The sequence below is a fragment of the Coffea arabica genome, chromosome 6e, assembly GCF_036785885.1.
Source record: "Coffea arabica cultivar ET-39 chromosome 6e, Coffea Arabica ET-39 HiFi, whole genome shotgun sequence".
Lineage (NCBI taxonomy): Eukaryota > Viridiplantae > Streptophyta > Magnoliopsida > Gentianales > Rubiaceae > Coffea > Coffea arabica.
This window is the reverse complement of record NC_092321.1, coordinates 9,827,751-9,852,159: the sequence shown is the minus strand read 5'-3', so window position 1 is coordinate 9,852,159 and position 24,409 is coordinate 9,827,751. Positions and strand designations below refer to the sequence as shown.

The window sequence follows — 24,409 nt, the reverse complement described above, 5'->3', positions numbered from 1 at the left end:
GATCTCAAATTGAAACTTTCTGGTGAGTATTCTTGAATGTTTGAGATACAAATTAGCTCTTAGACATTGGGATAAGACTGGCAGCACGAATTTCATTCGTTTCTTGTGTTAGGAGGAGTAAGACGGTGGCAATAGTGTTTCATCTGTGGGTGTCGAAGAATTTAGGAGAAGAAAAAAAGTAAAAAAAAAAAAAAAAATTACAGAGGAGAATTAAGAAGGGAGAAACCGAACAAGAGTAAAAAAAAAAAAAAGAAATGGATATGTATTAAAATAAATGGATTGTCACTGGATAATTAGATAACCATTATGCATTTAAGTCCAATTCATTTACACTATCGAAGAATAAGCTCCAACGAAGTGGAAAAAAAAAAATTACTAACACTATCGAAGGATTTCTAAATTGTAACAGTAGTAGACTCTCACATAATAGAGCATTCCTTATCACCCGGATAAACCAATCCAGACAGTGGAGTTATTGTCCTACATTCTTTCGTTCCAATTCTGAAACCAGACATGGATGATAAAAGGAAAGCTTTTGCTTCCATACTTTTCTCGAGCAAAATTATCATTTTTTGATAAAAAGAAAAGCTTTTTGTGTTACGAGGAATGCTGGCAAATGCAAATCCTCTGGTCCAGTTGTTTCCGTGGTCCTGCATTGACCATCAATTGCTGTGGGAGAATTTTCTATTGGGCCCAGGTGGGTTACATGGACTTCCAACACCCTTGAAAAAATCCAGGGCCCAGTTGGGTTCTTCTCCACCTCATGTATTGTTCTGAGGAAGCGCGAACTCCCATTATCATCCCGACCCAAGGAAAATCAAAGTTGATACTGTTTAAGCCTTCAAATATTTCATGTAATTTGAATGTCAAAATATTTTATTTTTAATATATATTGATTTAGAGATTAAATGAAAAAATAATAATACAATCAGATGAGTATCAAATGATTTTGATGGAGAGACGAGACCAATGGAGAAAAGATTTGAGGGAGAAGATCCAGGCCCTAATACCACTTGTTATTTTTCAGTGCCGTCTTTCTTTCGCTTTTCTTTTTGTTTTTAATTTTTTTCTCGAGCAACAAATTTAAAAACTTTTTTCTTTTTCTAGAACAATTAGTACTTTCTAGGGCATAATAACAAATTATACTACTACTATTTAATTTGCCACCTAATTATGCATGTTGCAAGCCTCAATAAACCTAGTAGCGGAAGGCAGGCAGGCAGGCATGATTCAGATTTTATCTAATCGGAACGATAAGACTTGAGTAGCGATTCCACTCCCAGTCGATAGCGAATCAGTGGCATCATTCTTATCGTTGGTGTTTATTCTTACTCCCGTTAATGCACCTAAAACTGTCTAATACTCATCTGAAGCAAATTTATTTTATTTGGAGAAGATTATACTCTAACACCAAGTAGAAGAAGATTTGAAGGGACAAAAAAAGAAAGAAAGAGATGTTTAGATGCAAAATGCAAGTATAAGCTTATAAACTCTTTCAAAGATGATGAACATACGCACACATTCATAGACTATGAGTCATAGTCGAACTCTATCTAACTCTAGAAATGACATTCCAGTTTAAGAATCTCTTGGTATCTCAAAGTATCATGTTTGAAGCTTGAATGTTCTTGGCTATTGACGTTTTTGGAATCTTTTGCTACAAGAAAATATCTGCTACGCATGATGGGATGGGAATTCACTCCTTCTGAGTTCTGATGAATCACAGAGTTGGACAGAGGACGCCATGCAGCCTTAATCAAATTTGCGTGAACGACGAAATGAAAATGACAGTCCACTTTCCATTCTTTTCTAGGCCTTTCTTTTTGTCACTGCTTTCATCATGCATCTTGTTGTTTTCTCTTTTATTAAGAGCAAAATTATACGCAACTTCCAATTACCCGTCGAATACATCCTTTTTCCCCAGAAGAAATGAAGAATACGTCTTCCATAAAGCGGAATAATTAGCTTGAAACCTTTTTTTCCCCATGAGTGCCTGTCAAATGTTTGATTTCTGTTTCAGTTGTTGCTGTTTTGGCTGCTAATTGGCTCTTGTTGGTTGGAGGTGATGTGTATTTGTGAGCTTACGGCATGGATGGTCAGCATAAGAAATATCTTCAATTATTGTGTGGTCATATGCGAGGGCAGTATGGTTTCTAAGTTATTTATCCTAAAGTCCAATCATCCCTGACCAAAGAACTGTACTCTGAAATTTGATGTTTTCTTTTCAGAAATAAAAAATAATAGAGGTGGTTCTTTATTATCAAGGTCACGACACTCGGCGATTAATCTTTCGTGGAATATCTTGAATCATGAATTTCCTATTTACATTTCACTCTCTCTTTATCATTCAACCCAACTCTTATCCGAAAGATTGAAGTTTAAAAAAGAAACATCTGTATTTGTCCAGAGGGATCCTATAATATGAGGAGGCGTGTCACAGTGAAACACTCATCCTAACATGTGTTTAATCGCAGTTGATTATAAAATAGGACGATGATTTTACAAAGTGACCTAGGATAGATCTAAAATATTTTTGTATATGTTTTTTATGAAAATGACAAATGCTCGTGGGTTACAGATTAGATTAGAAAATTGCACTGTCTGTTATTAAATCTTTGTAAAAGCAAACTTTTCAATCTAAATTGAGTAATTAAATCTAGGTGAAAGCAAGCTTTTCAGTCTAACTATCCCTTTTTTTATTACGTGGGATAGCCAATTGACAAACTAGTGAAGTAGTGATTTTTTTTTTAAAAAATAGAAATCATAATTTCATTTCATGATATATGTATTAATGACATAACACACAATAAAACATGAAGTAGATACAAACAAATATGAAAAAGTTAACAAAGATTACAGCACATCTGAATAATTTACAAATATTACATTTGAAAGCTCCAACATGTGTTCGAGATTCAAATACAAATCAACTATTTTCAACTACAATCCAATGGACATCTAAGCATGGCTTCAATCGTTATATTAATTGCTTAAGTTCGAATATTATGACGTGATCATATAAAATAATTTTATATATGACAAAATAGATCTAAAAAATTCAAATCTAATAAAAATATAAAAAAAAGATTGAAAAGCTGTGATTAGGATACTCTACGGAAGAGCAAAACTCACACTAGGAGACTTTAGAGGAAGAAAAGTTTCTTATTAAGACATCCTCTTACACACAAAAGAAAAAGTTTGCATGTTTTGGATTTCGATTCTACTTGTTATACCTCATGAATTCCATTTGACTCTTCGGAATTTACTTGCATTTTCATATAGGCTAATATGTATCCACCTCAATTGTGGAAAGATTTATTTTCAAATTCAAATTTAAAAGAAATCATTCTTGTCATTAGTTTCCCTTCAACTCTTAGAGGCACACTGTGTATTTATAGGACCTGAGCAAAAAGAGAGAGTAAGAAAGGCAACATCCCTTGCACGGATCCACACCCAGTATAACTATAATCCTTATTTTCATTATTGTCACTCAACTGATTGCCATCAAAGAAAATAATTCTTACCAAAAAAAAAACAAATCAAAGAAAATAATTGGAGATATTTCTTATACTGACTTTCCATGCCATAAATAATGCTCCGTACACAAAATTGAAGATATTTCTTATACGTGTTTTTTAATACAAAATTACCTTCAATTATTTGTGACTTTTTTTTTTGAGGGAATTAAAAAACTATACTCCAACGGAAAAGACACTCCATTGGTCACCTGTCACTACACTTAAGACATCGTTGAATTTTGGTGGGTAGATCGTATATATTTCAAGGCGCATTTATACTGCGTTTGTTATCAACGGCCCCATCATTAATCAAATGGGCCATGCATCCCATCCCGCAAATCACAACCGTCGACTACCTGCCCAGTCTAATATCGGACGCCTCAGATATCTTCTGACTCTGCATAAAACTCGACAGACAAAACACTCGATCAAATAATCTCACACTCCCCGAGAGACCGTAAAATTGGCTGCTCACAACTCTACAGATCTGATTAGCCAACCATTCCACCTTTCAGGGGAGAATTAGAAACGCATAGTTGCCATGGCTCGCGTTTCTCGAGTGGTCCTCTTTGCCGTCGTCGCAGTTCTGGTCGCCTGCGCTGCCGGTGCAGAAGAAGGATCGGCTGCTACATTTTACAGTGAGAATCCGATTAGACAAGTAGTAACGGACGGTCTGCGTGAACTTGAGACCTCCGTTCTTCAAGCTATTGGGAACACCCGCCATGCTCTCTCCTTCGCTCGCTTTGCTCACAGGTGAGTCAGCTACTGAGTCACTATGTTTATTTTCATCAGCTGGATTTTTAACTTCTGTAATTGTAGGTTGATTTTTTTTTTTTTTTTTTTTTTTGGTGTTGAGAAAGGTATGCGAAGAGATACGAGACTGTGGAGGAGATAAAGCTGAGGTTCGATATATTTAGGGAGAATTTACGGATAATTAAATCGCACAATAACAAAGGACTCTCCTACACCCTGGCTGTTAATGGTATGTACTATCATTTTTCATCTCGGCTTGCTTTATATTTAGCAACACGGATAGTTTAAAATTAGGTATTATCATCTCATACTTTGCGAGAACTTCAGCAGGAATTTGAAATTTTATGAGGTAGAGCTAGTATTGAAGTTTTAAAGTTAGCTCTCGACGGTACCCCCAAAAAAAAAAATTTTTTTTTTTAAAGTTCGGATTATATATCTTTTTATTTCTTTTTCAAACTTACCGTACTTGTTATACTAAAAGGGGAAATAAATAAGAAGGAAATAAAAGGAGCTAACAGACAACTTTCCGTACATGGAGAAAACGTATTCGAACAGATATTCCATAATTACTGTAAATTTGAATGTAATATGTTTCTGTAATCCCTCTTAGAGCGTAATACATATTTTGAGTTGTTTATATATTATTCATTACCACATAAAAACCAGTATGTATTTGTTGTGTGTATGTTTTTTAGTAGAAATTCAAATTAAATTTGGCGTATTGGAGACTGTATTTGTAGTCCGGTTACCATAAAATTCTTTGAAGTATGAATAAAAGTACCAAATAAAATATTGGATATTTAGTGTTTTGCTGTGTTTTAATTTTTGATGAGGTTGCAAATCAAATGAGAACACGTATGGGATTTAGCTACTGAGCACGTAAGGTAGAATAATTAAGGGAATACAGAAGTCTAGCATCGTAAGGGTGAATTTCTAGCCTTAGTTATTGAATCTTTTCATTTACTTTCTTGTTTTCTTTTCCTTGTTACCTTAATAGTTATTCTGTGGTCCTATTTCTTCTTGTTTCATTGCTTCCACTTGCTGGATGAGTCAGCACGATAGCGACCGACTGTGTGATACTTTGTTGTAGTGCTAGATATTTTTGGCAGTCGTGTAGCATTGATATCCTTTAGGTTAGCGTATTCACATCTTGTTGTGCTTGATGTATGTATATGATTAAGATGATACTGTAGCAAGTAAATACATATTTTGCTTAATTAAGAGAGGTGACACTCTGTGGTAAAAGACTTAATTCCACTCTTTGAGTTTGAGAAAAGAGTGAGAATGAGATGAAGAGAGGAGGAAATAGGGTGCCAAAAGATAATGTATGCCTAATATCTACATTGGCTATCTGAGAGAATTTCCCACAATTACCTGATACTTGGTTGTGTTTATGGCAGAGTTTGCTGATATGACATGGGAGGAATTCCGCAAACACAGACTCGGTGCTGCTCAAAACTGTTCTGCAACTACCAAGGGCAATCTTAAGCTCACAAATGTTGTCGTCCCTGAAACGGTAGTGCTTTATAGTTTCAATTTGTTTCAAAACTTAAATTTCGTTTAACCCTTAAGCATAAAATTTCTGCCACCACAGTTCAGGGAACAGTTTAAGTAGAATTTGCAGGTATCTTGTTCACTAAAGTTGCTTCTTGATTATTTTGAGTATCAAATTGGTTTTTAAAAGAGTCCATTCTTTTGATGGCTAAGATAATTCTTTTGCTGTGGTTTTGCTATGGAAAAATGAAAACGCGAGTTTGGATTCAGCTTTTACCAATATGGTGGTAATAAGAATCTTAAGTACTAAGAGTGGAGTTTATTATTTTAAGAGTAGTCTCTCTAATACCATTTGGACCTCACTAACATGCTACAGAAAGACTGGAGAACGACTGGTATAGTGAGCCCTGTTAAGGATCAAGGTCACTGCGGATCTTGTTGGACATTCAGGTGTGCTGGAGTTTATATCATGGCTACTGAAATTATATGCTTCTTGAATAGTTGATCTAGTTCCTAATACAAATAAGAAATATAATGTTCTTGTAAGCTGAGAAATGAGAATTCATCTTTTACAGCACCACCGGAGCCTTGGAGGCAGCTTATGCACAGGCTTTTGGGAAGGGAATTTCACTGTCAGAGCAGCAGCTTGTGGACTGTGCAGGCGCTTTTAACAATTTTGGCTGCAATGGTGGCCTGCCATCACAAGCATTTCAGTATATTAAGTGCAATGGTGGACTAGATACAGAGGAAGCATATCCATACACTGGGGTGGATGGTTTATGCAAATACTCATCCCAAAATGTTGGTGTGCATGTCCTCGACTCTGTCAACATCACCCTGGTAAATTACTCAAGTACTTGTACAATTGTATTTCTTATTCTATTGATAGAGATTTGTTTGAATATGGATAAAAACAGATAATTCAAGTAACAAGATTAACTACCGTTCCAACAGACATCCCAGCTTTTACCACTTCTCATGATGGTCTATTTTCCATGTGACTGATTTCCTTCCTCATCCATCTTTGATTAGCAGTTACCATGTTAGAATCATTTATCAGTTGCTTATGATACCTGCTCTGGATTATGCTGTAAAAACTGCATCGTTTTCTAACTTGACACATCCAACTTTGATTCGAATTTAAGATATATTTAAACGATCATATGCTGTATTGGTTTTTGATTTTTGAAGAATTACAGGGTGCCGAAGATGAACTAAAATATGCAGTGGGAACTGTTCGACCAGTAAGTGTGGCTTTTGAGGTTGTAAAAGGTTTCCGATTTTACGAAGGAGGAGTTTACACTAGCAATACATGTGGCAATGCTCCAATGGTAAGCGGGTGCTTTACCTCAAGAATATTGTCCATATTCAGAAATTGTTATGCAAAGAGCAAAATTGCCATTTTTGGAGATTGGATTGTGAAGTCAAGCATTTTAATTATATGAAATCTAAAATTGCATGCTTGACAAAAAGTCAATCTAGGAGTTAGAGCTCTCTATCACAGAAATATTCTCGAGCACTCACTTGGTGGACCAGCAGGTATGTGACGAAAGTGTGGAGGATGTGAGGACATGAAACTTGGGACGCTTATACACATAGGGCCATACCATCTGTGACTATAAACTACATCAATATAAATCAGTAGAATCCAAGAGATAAAAGAGTGTGAAATAAGCTCCAAATTGGCCACAATGAAGAGGCAAAAACACTTGTTTATGCGCATACACACTTGCAGAGATGAAGAGGGAGGGAGGAAGCAAAAATCAGCTGCATCTTTGAGTCATTTGCTTTTGTCAAGTCTATACATTTCAAGCATGAGTACAAGACTAAGCCCATCAGTACCATCACAAGATTTATCACCAATAGCTTGTGCCTAAGAAAATGAACATAGTTGATGTTATTAATTTGGGTTTTCACAAGCAGGTTCAAGGTAGTGATGGATTCCTCTTTCAAAAATAGTTTCTTATATATGCTCGTGATGATGGCAGGATGTAAACCATGCTGTCCTTGCTGTTGGTTATGGAGTTGAAAATGGCATTCCTTATTGGCTTATCAAAAACTCATGGGGAGCTGAATGGGGTGTTGACGGGTACTTCAAGATGGAGATGGGGAAGAACATGTGTGGTAAGTGTCTGTCCCATCAAGTATAAGGGTCTCCATTTTCTTGGACATGTTCACAGATAAAAGCAACTGGCATTTACTCTCACTGTTGATCGTCTTGTTTAGTATAGGTTGATCTTTGCCCCAGGTTCATTCCGTAATTGTGATGATTTTGATTGCAGGTGTGGCGACTTGTGCATCATTCCCCATCGTCGCTTAATTGTTCCAAAATGATGATAGGCTCTGCCCCTGCAGGAGAACTGAAACCTCTTATCCATAAGATCATTCTCCGTTCCCCAAGGTGGACTGTTTATTTAGTGTAAAACTCATCTTAGTACGGCATACTCTAGTTTCCTCAAGTAAATAGGAGCCGTGTCATGTGAAGATTGTCCTTCAGGCTCTACGTACAATAAGAATCAGTAGAAAAAAGTAATCACATTGTTGACTCGTATATGCATGTATGAGAAAAACTTTCTGGATATGTATCATTAATGCTTAAAGAAAAGAATCATTATGTCCTTGGACTCAATTTTGTTGGTGGTTTAGTCGTTATTTTATTCATGATGAAAAGCTCTTGTACTCACTAGGAATTATTTGGATGATTCGGATGGTTGCGGCCGAATGACAGGGTAGTGATTACTCCCGTTAAGCCTGATATTGCAAGAACCACCCAACTCCTATCCTTGAACATCACTCTCATTTTATGCCAGACGCCAGTACGCCACCGCTGTTCACCCCTCGTTTTCCTCCTTCCGTATGCGGCGGGCATACAGCAGCACACCAGTCATTCCCTTTTACTTTATCCTCGTAATTTACAGCTAGTATGGGAGTTTAGGATAGAAAAGGATGGAAGAGAGAGAGCTTAATTTATAAGAAAAGAAGAGAAAGAAAAAAGAAAAGTTTTGATGTTGTTTGGGAGTTTAGAAAAGAAAATAAATGAAATGACATTCTATGCATATGTTAATAAAATTTTGTTTAATAGACATTTAGGGATGAATGTGGTATTTTAAAAAATTTTGATAAAGCTTGCTTCAACTTTCTTTCATTTTATGGGCAGAAAAATTTTTTAAACTGCAGTGATTCTTTTTTTTTCCATTTCCTTTCTTTTCCGTCGCTTTACAAAAGAACTAGTGTTAATACCAATGCTACGCGGTGATGATATTATTGAAAGAAATTAAAAGAGAAGGTGAATTAAAAAAAGTAAAAAAAAAATTGTACCAACATAGTTAAAATTTAAGATTTGCCTAGTAATAGTTAAAAGCATGATAAAATGTGTACATCATTTAAGAACTGCGTTTTTGTGAAAGATGGATCTTGAAGTAATAATAGAAATTTATGTTAGAAAATGAATGATATATGAATAGAAATGAATGTAATCGCATGTTTTATTTTATTTCAAAATGAAATATTTTTAAATATTATGCATTCGATTTGATAATCTTGTATAAAAGTCAAAATTGGTGGTTTAATTGACTTTGTTGAATTTTGTGGAGCTCGCACTACAAAAGAATATTCAGTAAGACTTATCTTTCTTGGAAGCGAACTTGCTGAACTTTTTGAAGTATTTTTTGGGAGATTACTACGATGTAGACTTTGTTTTGTGATCAGTTGTTTTCTCCTTTGCAATCTTGCAAATTTGGAATTGAGGTGCTATTGAAATCAATGACGGAGCCAGGGCCCCTAAATTTTAAAAATTTTATTTCATGGTGCGTAAATATATGTGTAAAATAAAGTTGGTCCTTCTCCCTTAATTTTTACAATTTTAATTTATATTATGAGAGTTTCACCATTGAATTAATTTTTTTCCTCAAAAGAAGGTTATTTATTTTTTACATACCTTTGGAATTAAAATTAATATTTGAAGATTTTAGATGTCATATATTTAAATATATGAAAATTATTTTAAACATAGCATATTAGGAGAATTTTGTTAGGAAAATTTTTGGCTTCCAAGCAAAAAATCTTGACTCTGTCACTGATTGAAATACTTGTAGATGAGATTCGTCTATGGTGAGAGTATGATATGTAGCCTTTTTTTTCACTGTATTTGATTTGTGTGAATGACAAATGAAATTGAGTTAGTAATCGTCAATTTTGTGAATGATTATAATAATAAAATACACTATAACAATAAGATACGTAGGTACAAGATACATTTGCGGAGGTTTTTCATAAAAAACCTATCGTTCAATACATATAGATATAGATTATCTTCTCTCACTTTCTTTTCTTTTCCTGTCAAATCTAAGCTTCAAACTAAGCACTAGGAAATGCCACCAATTCACGCTATGAATAAATTCTGCACCCTCGAGCTCGAAAAGAAGCTGTGAAATGTCAACAAAAAATAGAAATTAAAGAGCCTAATTTAGTTCGTCGTTAGGGTAGTATGCTTAAAAAATTCTAAAAAACATATGAAAATTTTTTTAGAGTTTCATAAGTGAATGATAATATATATTTCCTAAAAGAACAAATTTTTTTTTGTGGTCCATTGTCAACATCTATATTTATGCAAGCTTACTTGGAGTTTTTTTTTGTAGAAAAATGTATAACAATTATTTGACTTAGATAAAAAAGGTGATTAGGATACGTAATCACTAACAATTTTTTTTTTTTAAATAAAGATTGCAAACCAAAGAATAGATTATCCGTATCTTTCCCTTCAAATATTTACCTTCAACTTAAATTAAATTGACCAGTGAACCTCTTCCTTCGTAAGTCGACCTTTGTCACCTCATCTTAGTTTTGTTAGATACAGAGTACAGAGATCCAAGTAGCAGAAATTTGGTACTGCGGATTGAAGTCGTCGAGGTTGCTAATTAACGGAAAATGAGCTGACGAATTCTGGGAGCAGAAGGACAAAAGGCAGAACTGAAAAAAAACGATGGCAGCGGACAGACAATCTTCCACCATCGCTGCATCTCCCGAAGAAAACAACCTGTAAGATTTCGGTTCCTCCTGCACTCCAGCGCCATACGCACCCACTCATGCACAAAAACAAGCACACTTGTTTCTATTACAGTCGATTGTTTGAATTCATCTGAATTTCGTCAGCAAATTTCTGGGGATTGGTTCGTGAATCGTGAATGCAATGCATTGGCTGAATAGTTAAGATAGTTTACGTAATGATTCTTTTTGAGAAATAAATATCTTGGGAGAATAATTAATCTAGGATTATTTCCTTTTTCTTTGTTATAAGTATTATTGTTTTTGCTGCTGGTACTCTCCTAATAAAGTACAAAGCAAGTGAATTTGAAACTTTATGGTCCTGTAATTTTAGGTTTAGGTCGTATTATGCGAGAATTAAATCAAACTCAGAGCCTCAGATGCTAAATGAAGTGATAGGAGGACGAAATGATATCTAGAATAAACAAAAATGATTGTTGCTTTGCTTAGCCGTGCTTAGGCTTAGTTTGCTGCTGCCCAATTACAGTCATTTGTTTTACAAAACATTGCACAAATAAGGTCTTCAGAATTGCTGGAATTTCAGATTTAAATTGCTCAAAAGAGTCCGAGAATTCTTACGTTTCCAATAAAAAAATTTCCACCTTCATGAACATGCATTTAATATATTAACATGAGGAAATCAGAATTCTGTTCTTAGCATCTCCAAGCAGTAGTGCAGCAAGTTAACTCTTTGGTGTCGTGCATAACTGTTTAAGCTGTTGTATAAAACTGGCCTGTTCTTTCTTTATTTATATTTTCCTATGCTGGAGGAAGTGTACATTCTGTTTGATTACATTTCTTTTGTCATGTATAAGCATCATGTTAAAGTTTTGGCTGTATTTGTGATGGATTATTGCAAATCATTTGCCATAGGTTCCTTGACATTCTGCATGAGGCTCCTTTATTTGGTCACCGGAAGCCTACTAGCATTTTGGGGAGTATATTCTACTGTATTTTGCTGGCAAGTGCTAGCTATTATCTGCTTCGGAGTCAACTTAGTTAGATTACTACATTTTCAGTTTGTACCAAGAACTGCTGATTTTCTTGAATTTTAGGCAGGTTATGCTATTTTTGCTGCTGGAGCTACATGGTTTTTTCACCCTCAACCGGAACTGATTTCACCTTTGCTCTGTAGTTCTGATGTCATTCTTTTGGTAATCACAGGTACATGCTTGGTCTTCTTTACCCTTTTTTGATGTATTCTTCGATGTGATGACTTAACTGCCCTGGAAGTTGGCGGTGATTTTAACTTTGCTTTTTGCAGGCTTCATCTTTCAAGTTTCATTTGATTTAGATGTCATATAATTCATCTCAGTTTTTTTGAGTTTTCTTTTCAAATACTTCCTGATCTGTACTTTATCATTGTTACTGTGTTTTCCAGGTTTATTTCAGCAATACCTTGTCTATCAAGTGCAGAAAATACGGTTGCAGGTGTTCTCTCTCTCTCTCATACACACACTCACACACTCGCACAGACACACATACACACACAGAAGCACATACATAAACATGAGTTCATATGCATTTGGGGTATGTATGTGTATAATCCTTTCTATTTATCAATTGATTTCAAGTCCATCTTGGTACTAATTTGTTTTCTTTTGTGTATGTATGTTTCTTTTCTTCCAACTTTGGGAAGATGTAAATAATTCTTTGAACTAAAGGTAGAACTTCAGAAGGAAACCTTAACCATCATTGTCAACTGCATAAATAATTTGGAAGCCAAAGTTTTGATTGAATTTTGGGATTTGTGAAGTCTAAGCTAAGAGAGAAACTAATAAATTGACTAAAGAATTAGGTATAAGACAACACACAAGGCGAGATGTGAGGAGATTGGTGGAATCATGGGGACATTAGGACATTCTGAGTGCACATGTGTTCGTAATAGTTATGTTCTTGAACTAATTTATGTGTGCTGTTATTTTACTTAGCAAGTTTATAAGTATTTTTCTTGATCTCTTGGTTGCTGTTATTTTATCCCAGCTTAAAATTTGTAGCTTTTGAAGCTTAGATTCAAGGCATGCATGTGTTTTGTAGGGTTACTACGTTTTCAGCCAAAAGTTGAAGCACATTATTCGCCTACCTTTTGCTGTTATAGCATATGGTACGTTTGTATCTGCATTTTCATGCCCTATGATGTTGTAACCTGAAGAATTTCTAAATATGAAGAAATCATAGTAAATATTTACTCCATTTTGACATCAAATTAGTTTGTCCCATTCTATATAGTCTAGTGTTTCTCTCGCATTTGCATGCAGTTCTTTGCTTTTTGTTTGAAGACATTTTCAGAATTCAATCTTCACCTAGCATTTTTTAGTCCTTAAGTAGGTCATCTTTGCCTTTTGACCAGTCTTCCATCCAAATATTACTGGAAATCCTACTAAATTACTACTTTTTCTTTTTCATTTTAAATTATTATTCTTTTTCTTTAAGTTCCTTGTTTACTGCATGATGATCAACCTTCTTTTATTTGAATGTTCCTCCATTTATCTCTTGTAATACCTTCCTCGTATTCTTCACAGAAATACTGAAATGTACTCAGCACCTTTTTGGCTTTCAATGAGATATCTCTATGATATATGCACTGCAGGAACTGCAGCTATGCTGCTTATCCATGTCTGGGAAATTTATATACGCTTTCTGTCCATATCAACAATACTTAGGTATGCTATTAGTTCTTTGAATACATACTCAAGTTCACTAGGTTCATCTGGACTAATGTAAACTCTTTTTTTTCAATCTGTCTGGAAGAAACAAACATGCACATGTTAAGCACTTTTTTTATGTGAAAAGTTACTTTTGCCAAATGCAAGAAGCATATGTAGCATCTAGGAATCCATGATTGATGCCAAGGGAAACTGTTCATTTCTGACTATTTAATCACTTAGCATTAAATGTGCAGGATTATTATGCTAGCTGAGATAATTTGTGCTGCGTTCTTCATGAGTGTCTATATTGGTGAGTTTTGACTGGCTAATTGTTATATGTAGTCATTAAAAATTCCACATTTTTTTGGCAATTAAATCGAGATGCTTTTGTTAGGATCCTGTTGATGACTGCACTGACATGCATTCTATCATATAATAGCAACTTCATCTTGCTTAAAACTTTATTACATTTGCCTATCAAGCATTACACTAACTAGTCCAGTATATAAGGTTCAACTATAGCTGATTTGCTATCAGTTATAATTTTTCTTTCTGCAGGCTTCCAATTTTTAGTCATATGTAAGCATTGTAATGTTTTGGAATATGAATGCTGCAATGGCCAGCACAAGTAGCTCCGCAATGGTTCTTGTGCCATCAGTGTTTAATAAACATTTTGGTGCTGCAGGTTATGTACACCAGTACAACGCATTGGATTCTCAACCTGATGTTTTGAAATCATTATATTCTCCACTTCAACCATCCAGCTCTCTGGAAGAGTTAAGGTAACAATATTACAATGGTCGGACTGCTTCAGCCTCTGAACAATTTTTCAGCTAGTTTACTTTCTTTCCTGTAATGTCTTAAGGCTGATGTGGTAGGTCACCACACAGTGTAGGTGATTGCTTTCAGTACCATAAAATTAACCTTCCACTGCCCCCGGTACCTCCCCTATCCAGAAGTTGTACTACATAATAGCGCATTTTGAGAACTTCTGATGACTCTGCTACACTTTTTGCCAGCAGTTCTCTTGAAACCGTTCTGTTACTGCCAGCATTTGAAACTTCCTGATAATTGCTAATCATGAGCTTGAGTTATATTAGACCACTTTGGATACCAATCTATCTAAACTAGATGTTCCAAGTCTATTTGTGTGCTTAAACTTCAACACTCTTTTTCACCACCTCTTGGTCATTCTTCTACAGATGCAAATCCAAAGTTTGCTTTCTATTTGTCATTATTGTATTACCTTGATGAAACTAGAATGTATATTGTTGTAAAGCAGGAGTTTTCATGTTCAACTGGCCTATAAGGCAAAGTATTATGTAACAAATCCATGACATCATGATGTATTTGTGCTGACAATCTTCTCTTCTACATGAATTCTTGCATTTATGAAGATGTTCTCAGCATCTAGATAAATGCTTTCGTGATTGTTATCCCAATTGAATTTTGGGAATGATTATTGCTCTTATCTCATTCGATACTCTGGAAGATCACAGATAAATGGAGATAAAGTACTGAAACAGTAGGCCATTATTGTGCTTGCAGACCCAAGCAGAAAATGGGCGAGTAATTTTTGGTGCTCAATTGAAATCAAATGCTGCTTCTGTGCCAATTAGCTTGCCTGGATTTGGATTTTTTTGGGGCTCAACTGAGATGGCTCAATTGTGGTTTGAAAGTGGCATTTTTGAAATACTTTCCTAGGATGAGAGTTTTGATAATTAAGTTGAGATGTGTACAACTGTGACATGGTTGGTTTTAATGCACTCTGATAAGGACATCTGTTTTTTTTTTTTTTTTTTTTTTTAGATTTTGTATTCTGAAAATCAGTACTTGGGATAGCACACTGATAAGGATGTCTCTTTTCTTTTCTTTATGTCTTAAAAAGTATGTTCTGGATGTTGTAGTGTGGAATGCAATAGTAAGAACTCCTTGTTGTGACAGGCATCATGAGGGTGGTAGGCTCTCTGATCAACAAATGGCATTGCTGCAATATCAGCGAGAAAATATCCATTTTCTAAGTGAGGAGGTATGTGATTATTTTGATGTATTTGATGGTTCTTCAAAGGTATTGATGCTTTTGGTGACTCTGAGTACAAAAGAATGTCTCCAGGAGCTGCTGTTGTTCTAATTCTCCATTTGGTCGTTACATGATTGAACTTTAGGCTTGTAGCTCGAGCAGTATCTACTAGCAGTCTTAAAATGCTGGGTCAATTACTCAGTCTGGTCAGGGGTTGTTTGCTTGACAAATTGAAATGGAAACTCCTTGTAAATTAGTTTAAAACTTTTTATTTCTCTTGTAGATTCTCAGATTACAAGAATGCTTGAGCAAATATCAAAGGTCTGATGATGGGAGCACACCTCAGGTAATGTTTCAAATTGGAAAAACAGATTTTCTGAACGGTGTCAATGATTACTTAATTGCTTTGTAAATTGCTAGGAGAATACACCTCATTTACTAATCATGATTCTGGAATTTTCATGCATCATATGAACAATATGTTAGTGAAGAATTAAACCATTGTAGTCGCTTGCAGATGTGGGAATCAGCTTTATGTACATTAGGATAGAGATGATTGCAGACAATTTAGAAACCTGAGATAATGGAGGAAGGGGTGCACCTAGGTAAAAGCTGTAGATTCTGTAGTAAGATTTAAAAGCATTTTAGTGTCACTATGGGTGTTCAGTGTTCCGATGTATCCAAAAAAGTAATAAAGTGGCTTGTAATTGTCGTTTTTGCATCATGTATCTTTGTTTGACTGAAGAACATTGGAGCTTCTCTGTTTGGTCTGAAGAGAAGAGACAGAGTTATTTTTCTGGGAAGTAGTAGAATAATTTCATATTGGCTTTGCAGGTTGATCTTGCTCATCTATTAGCAGCTCGTGACCAGGAACTGCGCACAGTGTCAGCTGAGGTACATGCTGCTTGCTTCCTCGCACTCCCCCAACAACCCCCTTTCTTTAATTTGGTTACCTCTTCTTTCTCTTTTGTTTTTGCCGGATCTTTTTAGAGGCACTTTTCGTAGTCAGAGCTTTAAGTAACTTCTTAGTCAGTGGAAAGGTTGACATTTTACCCTGATGGATTCAGTTCGGACTCATAAGCCCCCAGTAGAACACTTAATTTGGGGACTGCTTATGATCCCATATGGGCCAGATGGATTTTTTTTTTTTCCGAGTTCGTGGATTTTGTTAAGCATTTAGAGGATTGAACATATATATGCTGGACAGCAAACGGGAGAGCAGTTCCCTCTTTTCAACTTATTCAATCATGTAAAATGATGAGGATCAATATGGCCAAAAAGTTGGCATCCAACTGCCATCTAAATCATTGTGACATTCAGGAATATGATCAAGAATGCTTCTAAACAGATTCATAATCCATGTATTTCCCATGCTTTACTGATGAAGTAGATGGTTCTTGTGTTTCAGATGAATCAACTTCAATCTGAGCTTAGTCTTGCTAGATCTCTCATTTCTGAGAGAGACTCTGAAATCCAGCGCGTCCAGAGTACAAATAATCAGGTTTTTACTTCTAAGCATCCTTGTCATCAATTTGTCACTGTGTGTTCCTGTATTTTGAGACTATCTCGTCTCATCAATCTTAAGGTGCATATAGCTTTCTTTCTACGTCAGTCAAGAGTGATATACTTGTCTGCCGCTGTGACAGAGGGAGAGAGTTGGCCTTGGCCTTCTGTTAAAAGCATTGAAGAGTCAAAATGAATCTAAAATTTTCTAACAAGTCGTTTTAAGTGTTGGTTCTCTCCAAGCAATGCATGTTTGCATTCTAATATTACCAACTTGGCCTTGCTGCACAGTATATTGAGGAGAATGAAAGGCTGAGGGCCATTTTGGGTGAATGGAGTACCCGAGCTGCTAAGGTATAATTCCCCAACGTTTCTTGTTAAGATGACTAATTAGTTTTGTCCCGTCGTTCGTAAAAATGGTTTGTACTAACATGTATTTCTCGATTTAAAAGCTTGAGCGTGCATTGGAGGTTGAGCGAATGTCAAATTTGGAGTTGCAAAAGAAGTTGGCAACAATGAAAAGCCAAACATCGAGGGAATTAACTGGACCGAGTTGACAACTGGCTTGTCAATTAGGGTATATCTGAAACAAATTCATTCATTGATTCTCTATGTTGTATACGATCGTTTTCTTTTTTCAGCTAGTCTATGATGACTGAATGTCGATAAAAAAAAAAAAAAGGAGAGCACAGCAAGAAGAGCTGACGACCCAATGTACAGATTACCATTGGCGTTAACGTTATTAGCTGGACAATGGAGTGCGTACGTGTTTTTCCTCTCTTTTTTTTTTTTTTTTATAATGACCGTCTAGATCCTGTAACACTCTTTAATCATTCGTACTTTTTCCCCCAATCTAAAAGATGAAGATTTTTGACGTAAGTGCAAAAGGGAAAATCTGTGACTTTGCGAAGTTTTAATTTGTACATGGTATGCGCTTGTACGGAAACGGTTGTTTCTAGTGCATCTGTCCCATTGCCTTCGAAAACTGAACAAAGCAGTGACAGACTTCCAGCGCAAATAAAATTCTGAGAGGTTATATGGCAGCAGCAGCTGATGTTTCTATCCTGGTATGCCAAAAAGTTACAATAAGGTTAAAATCAAATGTAAAAATTTTGTTGTCCAGAAATTTTCAACAACACACGGGAGGGTTGGACGTATAAACCATAAAAGTTAGATATATGCTAAAACATTACTATTTTCAAGTACAAGATTTGTATAACCTACCAAGATCTCTTTTGCGAACTCCAGCATGATGAGGTTCAGCAAAAAGCCTCTTAGGAGCGGGCAAAAAGAGAGCATGAAGATACACACACGACATCATTTCTCAGTGGTCTATATACCACAAGAATTTTCCACGTAACTCAACTACAATGGGGATACATGAGCAGTTTCATTTAGAAAAAGACAGCCAAACACATAATTAAAAAAGTCACTGCCTTTAACAAATCCTCCTGCCCTGATCACTGGTTCAGTATCATACTTGCAAGCCCTAGTACAGTCAGGACAGTACGTCACCTGCATTAATGCAGTAATAACAAGATAAGCACGGAAAGCAATTTTATACTGTAACAGTAGAAGGAGCCAAAGTATAAAGGCCTGCAGATCCAAAACATATTTAAAACCTCTGAATACGTCCAACTCAAGCAAAATTAAAAGATCTTTACAAGCTTTTTAAAAGCCAGGGAGTTTCATACAAATGCTTTTTTATGATAGTTTTAGCACAGGACCTTCATTCTATCATTAGGTTCAGCATTCGTAATAATTCGCTTGCCCATGTAAGGATAGATTTGTGATAGCCTAATTTTTCAGATACATCATGTTATATGCACACAATTCCACAATATATGTAGAAAGTTTCTTTCCAGAACTTCACGTGTGTGTGTGTGTGTATATATATAAACTTGGACCAAATGAGATAAGTCACAACCTCCAATATTTTAGGTTGGAAATGGCGGTCAAGCATGACATCCACCCCATAAATGGCCCTTGATGTTGGACTCTGCATTTCTGGATGAACTGCTGCTGCTGATTCAAAAATGGATCTGATCATCCTTGACACTCGTGAATGAATATCCATCCAGTTAACTGAAAGTGTAGGAAATAAAGTCAACAAATAGACCAAAACCACAAAACTTTGAAATCTCTCCCACTTAGAGGAAGTGAAATATTTGGAAGATAGGAAGATTAAAGTACCATGATGCTCCTTCTCAAACTCCTTAACGAACTCTGATGTATTCATGTGATTCAATCTTCCTCTGTAATTCTGAAACAATGAAAAGAAATCTAATTGTAAATGCATATATTACCTAAACAAACTTCACATTAATCAGCATCTGCATTCTGGCAAACTGCTAACTGCATTTTGTTGTGACAACCATCTAATCTAGCAATTTCTCCTTACCAGGCAGTTAAGCAACCAAAAACCATAAAATTTTCAGCCACTTACCATAACAGTAAAGTGTGTTTCATACTCAAAAAGACTATGTTTGTCCAGAGAATAAGTGTTGTTTGCCAATCGAACCTGAAAAATGAACGTAGAAATAAATTTAGCAAGGTATCTAGCATCCACGGACTTGACACAATTATATTAGTGCGGTACCCAGTAAAGATAGTGCCCATACCCAGAAAGTGTCAGCAAGAAAAATTTCCAATGGATTCATGCTGCGCACCAAAACAATATAACGAATATCAAACTTCCTCCCATTGAGCAATGCAGGATGCTCAATATATTTCTGACATACTTTTGGACCTGTCTCCATCAGACGGATAATTGCAGATAAATTTCCAGTCACAGTAGTATCAATCGTTCTTGCCATATTCCATGGCTTTAATATCCATAAATTGTTCAATCTTTCCCTTTCACGGATGCAATAATCGCCAATGAGTTGAGTAAGCTCTGTCTCAAGATTATAAGTAGGCTGAAGCCATTCAGGAGATCCATGAGTCTGCTAAAAAATAGAGATGAATTTAGCAAAAGGAGACACATTTTGACTTGGACACCTTTAGTCTTGCTAAAAGAAAGAGATGCAGTGACCTTCTGAATAGTTTCTGCTAAATGATGTTTCATGACAAGGCAAGCTTCAAAAGGAAATTGATTAATGAACTGCTGCTCATTCAGGCCCACAGCTTTCCTCATTTCCTCGTCCACCTGCATGCTTGTCCATATAATATCTGCATCCTTTGGCTCAGATGCTGCAATAATAGTTGAATTCAGAAATATCACAATAGAAGCAGCCACTTAAAAGGCAAAATAGGTTAACATATTACATAATTTTGGTGGCCTCAACGAGTTAGAATCACAAGAAGCAATCACTAGACTTGAGTAAATAAGAGTAACAAAAAGTGCATACTGGACAAACTGCCGGTAGAAAAGAAGAATACCAGAACAATCATGAACTAAAAGTTTTACTCACGAAAACATACTGATTATGAATTCAGGCCGGGTCAAAAATTCCTCCACTTGAGGTATATCTGTGTAAACGCGCAAGGCAGTTCCATCACTCCCGTACAATGCTTTTGTTGTAGAAGATACAACTGGCAGGGGATGAAACTTCTTTGATTGCAATTTCAGCCTCTGTTTCTCATACTCCTACAAGATTGGTTAAAAGTAACCTCCCTGAAAAGTACTAATGTATACCACAAGGACAAAAAAGAAACAGAAGAAATGGAAGGCATAAGGACATACTCTGATAAAATAATTTTGAGGGGTATGGAACCATGCAGTAAGTCTAGCAGACCGCTGTTTTTCCTCTCCAATGCCAAAAAGGAAATCACGAGTGCACTCATCACCTCTTTCTATGTTCGCAATAGGCCAAACAATTGAATAACTGTAATTTTTGTTCAAGTCAGAAACTTCACAACGAAATGGAATGACAAATCTAGTTCCCAACCTTCAGCAGGGAAGCATGGACTCATCTAGGAAAAGACACTGATTTAAACAGAAATACCATAACAGATAAGCAAATTCCAAGCTCAATTGGCTAGAGTTCCAAGTTAGATACCTAGCTTCACACAAATGGGACCTATGCAACTTTGGAGAAAAGGAGAAGAGGAAAAAAGAGATAGCCTGTGTATTAAGACAACCTCACAGCTGATGCTAGGTCACCCCCCGGCATGTATAGAAAAGGAGAGACACTAAAATTTGGTTCATCACTATGCCGCAAAGCTGAACCTAGTTCATCCATCACATACCTACAAGAACACCCAAAATATTGTTACTACAATACTTAATAAAGAAAACAAGCAGATATAGAGACAGCAATTTGTGCCATTTATTCCTCTCATTACTTTCAAAAACTAAGGCATCTATTTAATCGGTGCCACTCACATATTCAATATCCTGCTTCCAGTTAAGCAGGATGCCATATTGAAAGAATTTGATTTGAAAAAAAAAAAAAGAGAGGCATAGTACCAATTGACACTTCCATAAAAATTGTTCTGCAAGAATTAAAAAAAGAAAGAAAGAAGATGCTGGGCCATGGGTTTAACAGAGAGTCTCAGTGAACAGACTATACTCAACATGGAAAGTGATATAAACTATTAGTCCACAGCAAAACTCAAAGCCAAGAATCAGAATTTCTGTCCCATAGAGAAGGTATTTCACTTCTTTGTGCAGGAGGGTCAAGAAAGAAATAGGTTTCTCAGTCTCTATCCTCACACATCTTAACGAGTTTTTACTAGTCCTGTGACTCTAACATGCACATTCAGTAACTGCTACGACTCTTCTGAACTGGAAAATCTGACACTAATAGAAGCATTGTGGAAAACACTTCCACAGCAATGATGTGAAATTTTGTTTTAAGATAGTTAAAGACAGATGAAAATTAGATATCCAGAAATTGACGAAAAATACATTCTCCATGCATATCTAATGATAATATACAAAGCACCAAAAGCAAATTATCAAGCATGAATATTTAAGTTCCATACCATACAGAAGTTTCATCTACTTTTTCCTCATCTGCAAGTCTGTATGTCATTAAGAATAGCCACATTGCACTAATAACACGGTCAGAAACGGGTTCACCAGCTGTCCACTCTGGAAGCCGTGGTTGTAACATTGAATCAATCACAGATTTCTCGGACTCCAATATTCTGGCTGCATCAACACCATTCAGTAAAGAAAGTTGAGGAAGGGACTCGAGAATTTCTACAGCACTATCTCCAAGTGGGCCTGGAATATCAACCTGTTTTTATCACTTTCCTGTATTAGTACAATTACATGCTTTCAAGTGAAAGAAAACTAGTATTAACATAAATACATCAAGGGCTTGTAAGCTGCTGAATACTCCAAGTAGGTCCAGCAGATCACCAACTGAATTTTCATCTAATGGGTTTCCATGAAGATTCAAATATGAAAGGCATGGCAATTCAGCAGGGGAAAATGCCTGATAAAGAAAAACCAAATAAACTAAATGAGGGCATTCTTGAGGAATATTGTATTTTACCAATCAAAGAGACAAATTTACCATTAGGTGACGCAATGCTGGACAATATCTTTATTTTGCAAACCAGTAAGAAATTGATGAGAAAAGAAAAAAAAGGTAATGTGATAAACAGCACTGACCTTGTTGATGAGATTGTGTATGCTCCTATTTGAAAGGTCTAAAGATGTCAAACTCTCGAATGGACAGTCACCTTGGAGATTGTGGCCAGGATTTTCTTTGTGATATATTCCTCCACAAAATCCAAGTGCCCATTTACCATAATTAGCAGTAAAGTGTGAGTTATAAATTTCCAGTTCGGGGCAACATTGAAGAATGGTATCAGCCATAGAACTGTCTCTGCAGAGAAGTAGCTACCGTCAGAAGCCAAAACCAAAAATCATGGAAAGAATTATCATTGTTACATATTTGTAAACTTTACCCCCTCTCCAGTACTGGATTATTGTTCAGCCATAGGGCTCTGAGGTGCTTGAATTGGGTAATTTCTTTTGCAACTACTTCCACGTTCTCGAGTTTGTTGTCACACAGGCTTAGTGCAATTAATGTCTAGTACAACAAACCAGATAACCCACTGTAAAAGTTCATATAAAAAGCCATCTTAACGCAAGTTACCAATTTGATAAATACTACGGCATCTCCTAACTTCTTTTGCAGACAGCAATGGAATGCAGAATTCCACAAAATCACTTCACTGGATCAGTTTCCCACTAAAAATATCAAATTTTTAACGCTATAAAGAGAGACTTACAGGAAATTTACTAGGCAAATCAAGAGAAACAAGAACATCATCATCAATGTCAAGCTCCTCAAGTTCCAACCACCTCAGACCATCAGCTCGGCCATCTCTGATTCCACATAATTCTCTCTCCACTATATCCACAGCACTCAGTTGAGTAGTATCGATTTCATCTAGACCTCCGCTTTTAGCCTCTCCATCCAAATCAATATCCACACACATCAATGCAGCCATTCTTTCCGCCAATCCGGGAATCTCCTGCAACTGCAAATTCCCTACATATATTACACTAATGCAACCCAACCAAAAAGAGAGAAAAGAAACCCACAAAAAAACCGCAAGAACCCAAGCTCGAAAATCCCCTACATAGTATGGACAAAAGCAATTTAAAATAACTAAATAATTGAAGATAATACGATCAAAATCTAATCTTGGATTACTACTTCAAACCTGCTTATAAGCATCAGAAAGTCGAAATGTCCAAGCATGGTCGACAACAAAAAGATTAGACTCCTTGCCCAGAAACTCCGAGGTGAACACAAGCCTCCTCTGGCGGCCTTCAACCTCCTCCACTGGCTCAATCTGGAAATAGTTGCCGCCATCGAAAGTCTCATTTGTGAGCTTATCGAAGAGTGTGGGGTAAAGTGATTGTGGGATTCCAGAGGCTGCAAGTAATACAGCATGAACTTTTACAAAATCCTCGTAGGTTTGGATTCTGTTGCCACCGTCGATAGTGATGGTGGTGGCAGCCATTTTCTTCTTGCTGGTGGAGCTGGGGTTTAAGAGGGGTCGCTGTGATTCAGATTCCAGGGTTTAAGAGATTAAGGGCTTAAAATCTTAAAAAGAGTGGAGCTTGGCCAATTACTGTATATATGTTGGAGTGGGGGAGCGCGCGAGCGTGTGTGATTACATTCTTGAACTTTGTCTCCACGGAGTTTTCTTAAGTAATCTTTTAGTTACACTCTACTCTACACAGAAGAGTAATCCTTGTTCTCTTTAATTTGTAGTCGCTTTGGTCTTTAATCATTTTTTTATCTTTTTGTAGCATTTGAAGTTGTAACTTCGCAACTTATACGAAAATTGACTGTGAACCAGCAAATAATTTTTTCCCACCTGATAGGAGCATAATGCCATGAGCAAAATTAGCTCGATTCTATTAATTTAGAGTGCTCTCTTATTTGGGTTAGTTGTATTAAATTCCTATGAACTCGTAGAGAAGCTACATTTTAATCTCCTTACTAGGCAGTAGG

General features: G+C 36.1%; 3 protein-coding genes across 6 annotated transcripts; 2 read left to right on the top strand and 1 right to left on the bottom strand.

Moving 5' to 3' along the window:
- Positions 1-3,943: 3,943 nt before the first annotated feature.
- On the top strand, positions 3,944-8,394 carry LOC113691700 (vanillin synthase). The gene is made up of 8 exons (XM_027209967.2): positions 3,944-4,271; positions 4,379-4,500; positions 5,672-5,787; positions 6,142-6,215; positions 6,341-6,605; positions 6,965-7,096; positions 7,754-7,889; positions 8,048-8,394. The coding sequence occupies exons 1-8, from the start codon at positions 4,060-4,062 to the stop codon at positions 8,083-8,085; spliced, it is 1,095 nt and encodes a 364-aa protein (XP_027065768.2). The 5' UTR covers positions 3,944-4,059; the 3' UTR covers positions 8,086-8,394.
- A 2,162-nt stretch (positions 8,395-10,556) lies between these two features.
- Positions 10,557-17,858, top strand: LOC113696976 (protein FIP1-like). Of its 2 annotated transcripts, XM_072055121.1 has the most exons (14): positions 10,557-10,802; positions 11,682-11,773; positions 11,868-11,972; positions 12,190-12,239; positions 12,846-12,912; positions 13,399-13,471; positions 13,711-13,766; positions 14,142-14,238; positions 15,401-15,485; positions 15,760-15,822; positions 16,311-16,370; positions 16,885-16,977; positions 17,271-17,333; positions 17,432-17,858. In XM_072055121.1, the coding sequence occupies exons 1-14, from the start codon at positions 10,747-10,749 to the stop codon at positions 17,534-17,536; spliced, it is 1,065 nt and encodes a 354-aa protein (XP_071911222.1). In that variant the 5' UTR covers positions 10,557-10,746; the 3' UTR covers positions 17,537-17,858. The 2 variants fall into 2 exon arrangements, with proteins under 2 accessions (XP_071911222.1, XP_071911223.1); XM_072055122.1 differs by lacking the exons at positions 12,846-12,912; positions 13,711-13,766 and having other exon boundaries at positions 10,579-10,802; positions 17,432-17,759.
- Positions 17,859-18,174: 316 nt separating this feature from the next.
- LOC113696974 (uncharacterized) lies at positions 18,175-24,063 on the bottom strand. Of its 3 annotated transcripts, none has more exons than XM_072055118.1 (15): positions 23,610-24,063; positions 23,172-23,423; positions 22,845-22,969; positions 22,546-22,762; positions 22,241-22,366; positions 21,909-22,165; positions 21,063-21,170; positions 20,665-20,806; positions 20,403-20,568; positions 20,014-20,171; positions 19,601-19,924; positions 19,426-19,500; positions 19,173-19,242; positions 18,907-19,064; positions 18,175-18,494 (listed from the first exon to the last, which is right to left on the bottom strand). In XM_072055118.1, the coding sequence occupies exons 1-15, from the start codon at positions 23,910-23,912 to the stop codon at positions 18,345-18,347; spliced, it is 2,631 nt and encodes an 876-aa protein (XP_071911219.1). In that variant the 5' UTR covers positions 23,913-24,063; the 3' UTR covers positions 18,175-18,344. The 3 variants fall into 3 exon arrangements, with proteins under 3 accessions (XP_071911219.1, XP_071911220.1, XP_071911221.1); XM_072055119.1 differs by having other exon boundaries at positions 22,546-22,756; positions 23,610-24,050; XM_072055120.1 differs by lacking the exon at positions 22,241-22,366 and having other exon boundaries at positions 23,610-24,050.
- Between the last annotated feature and the right edge of the window lie 346 nt (positions 24,064-24,409).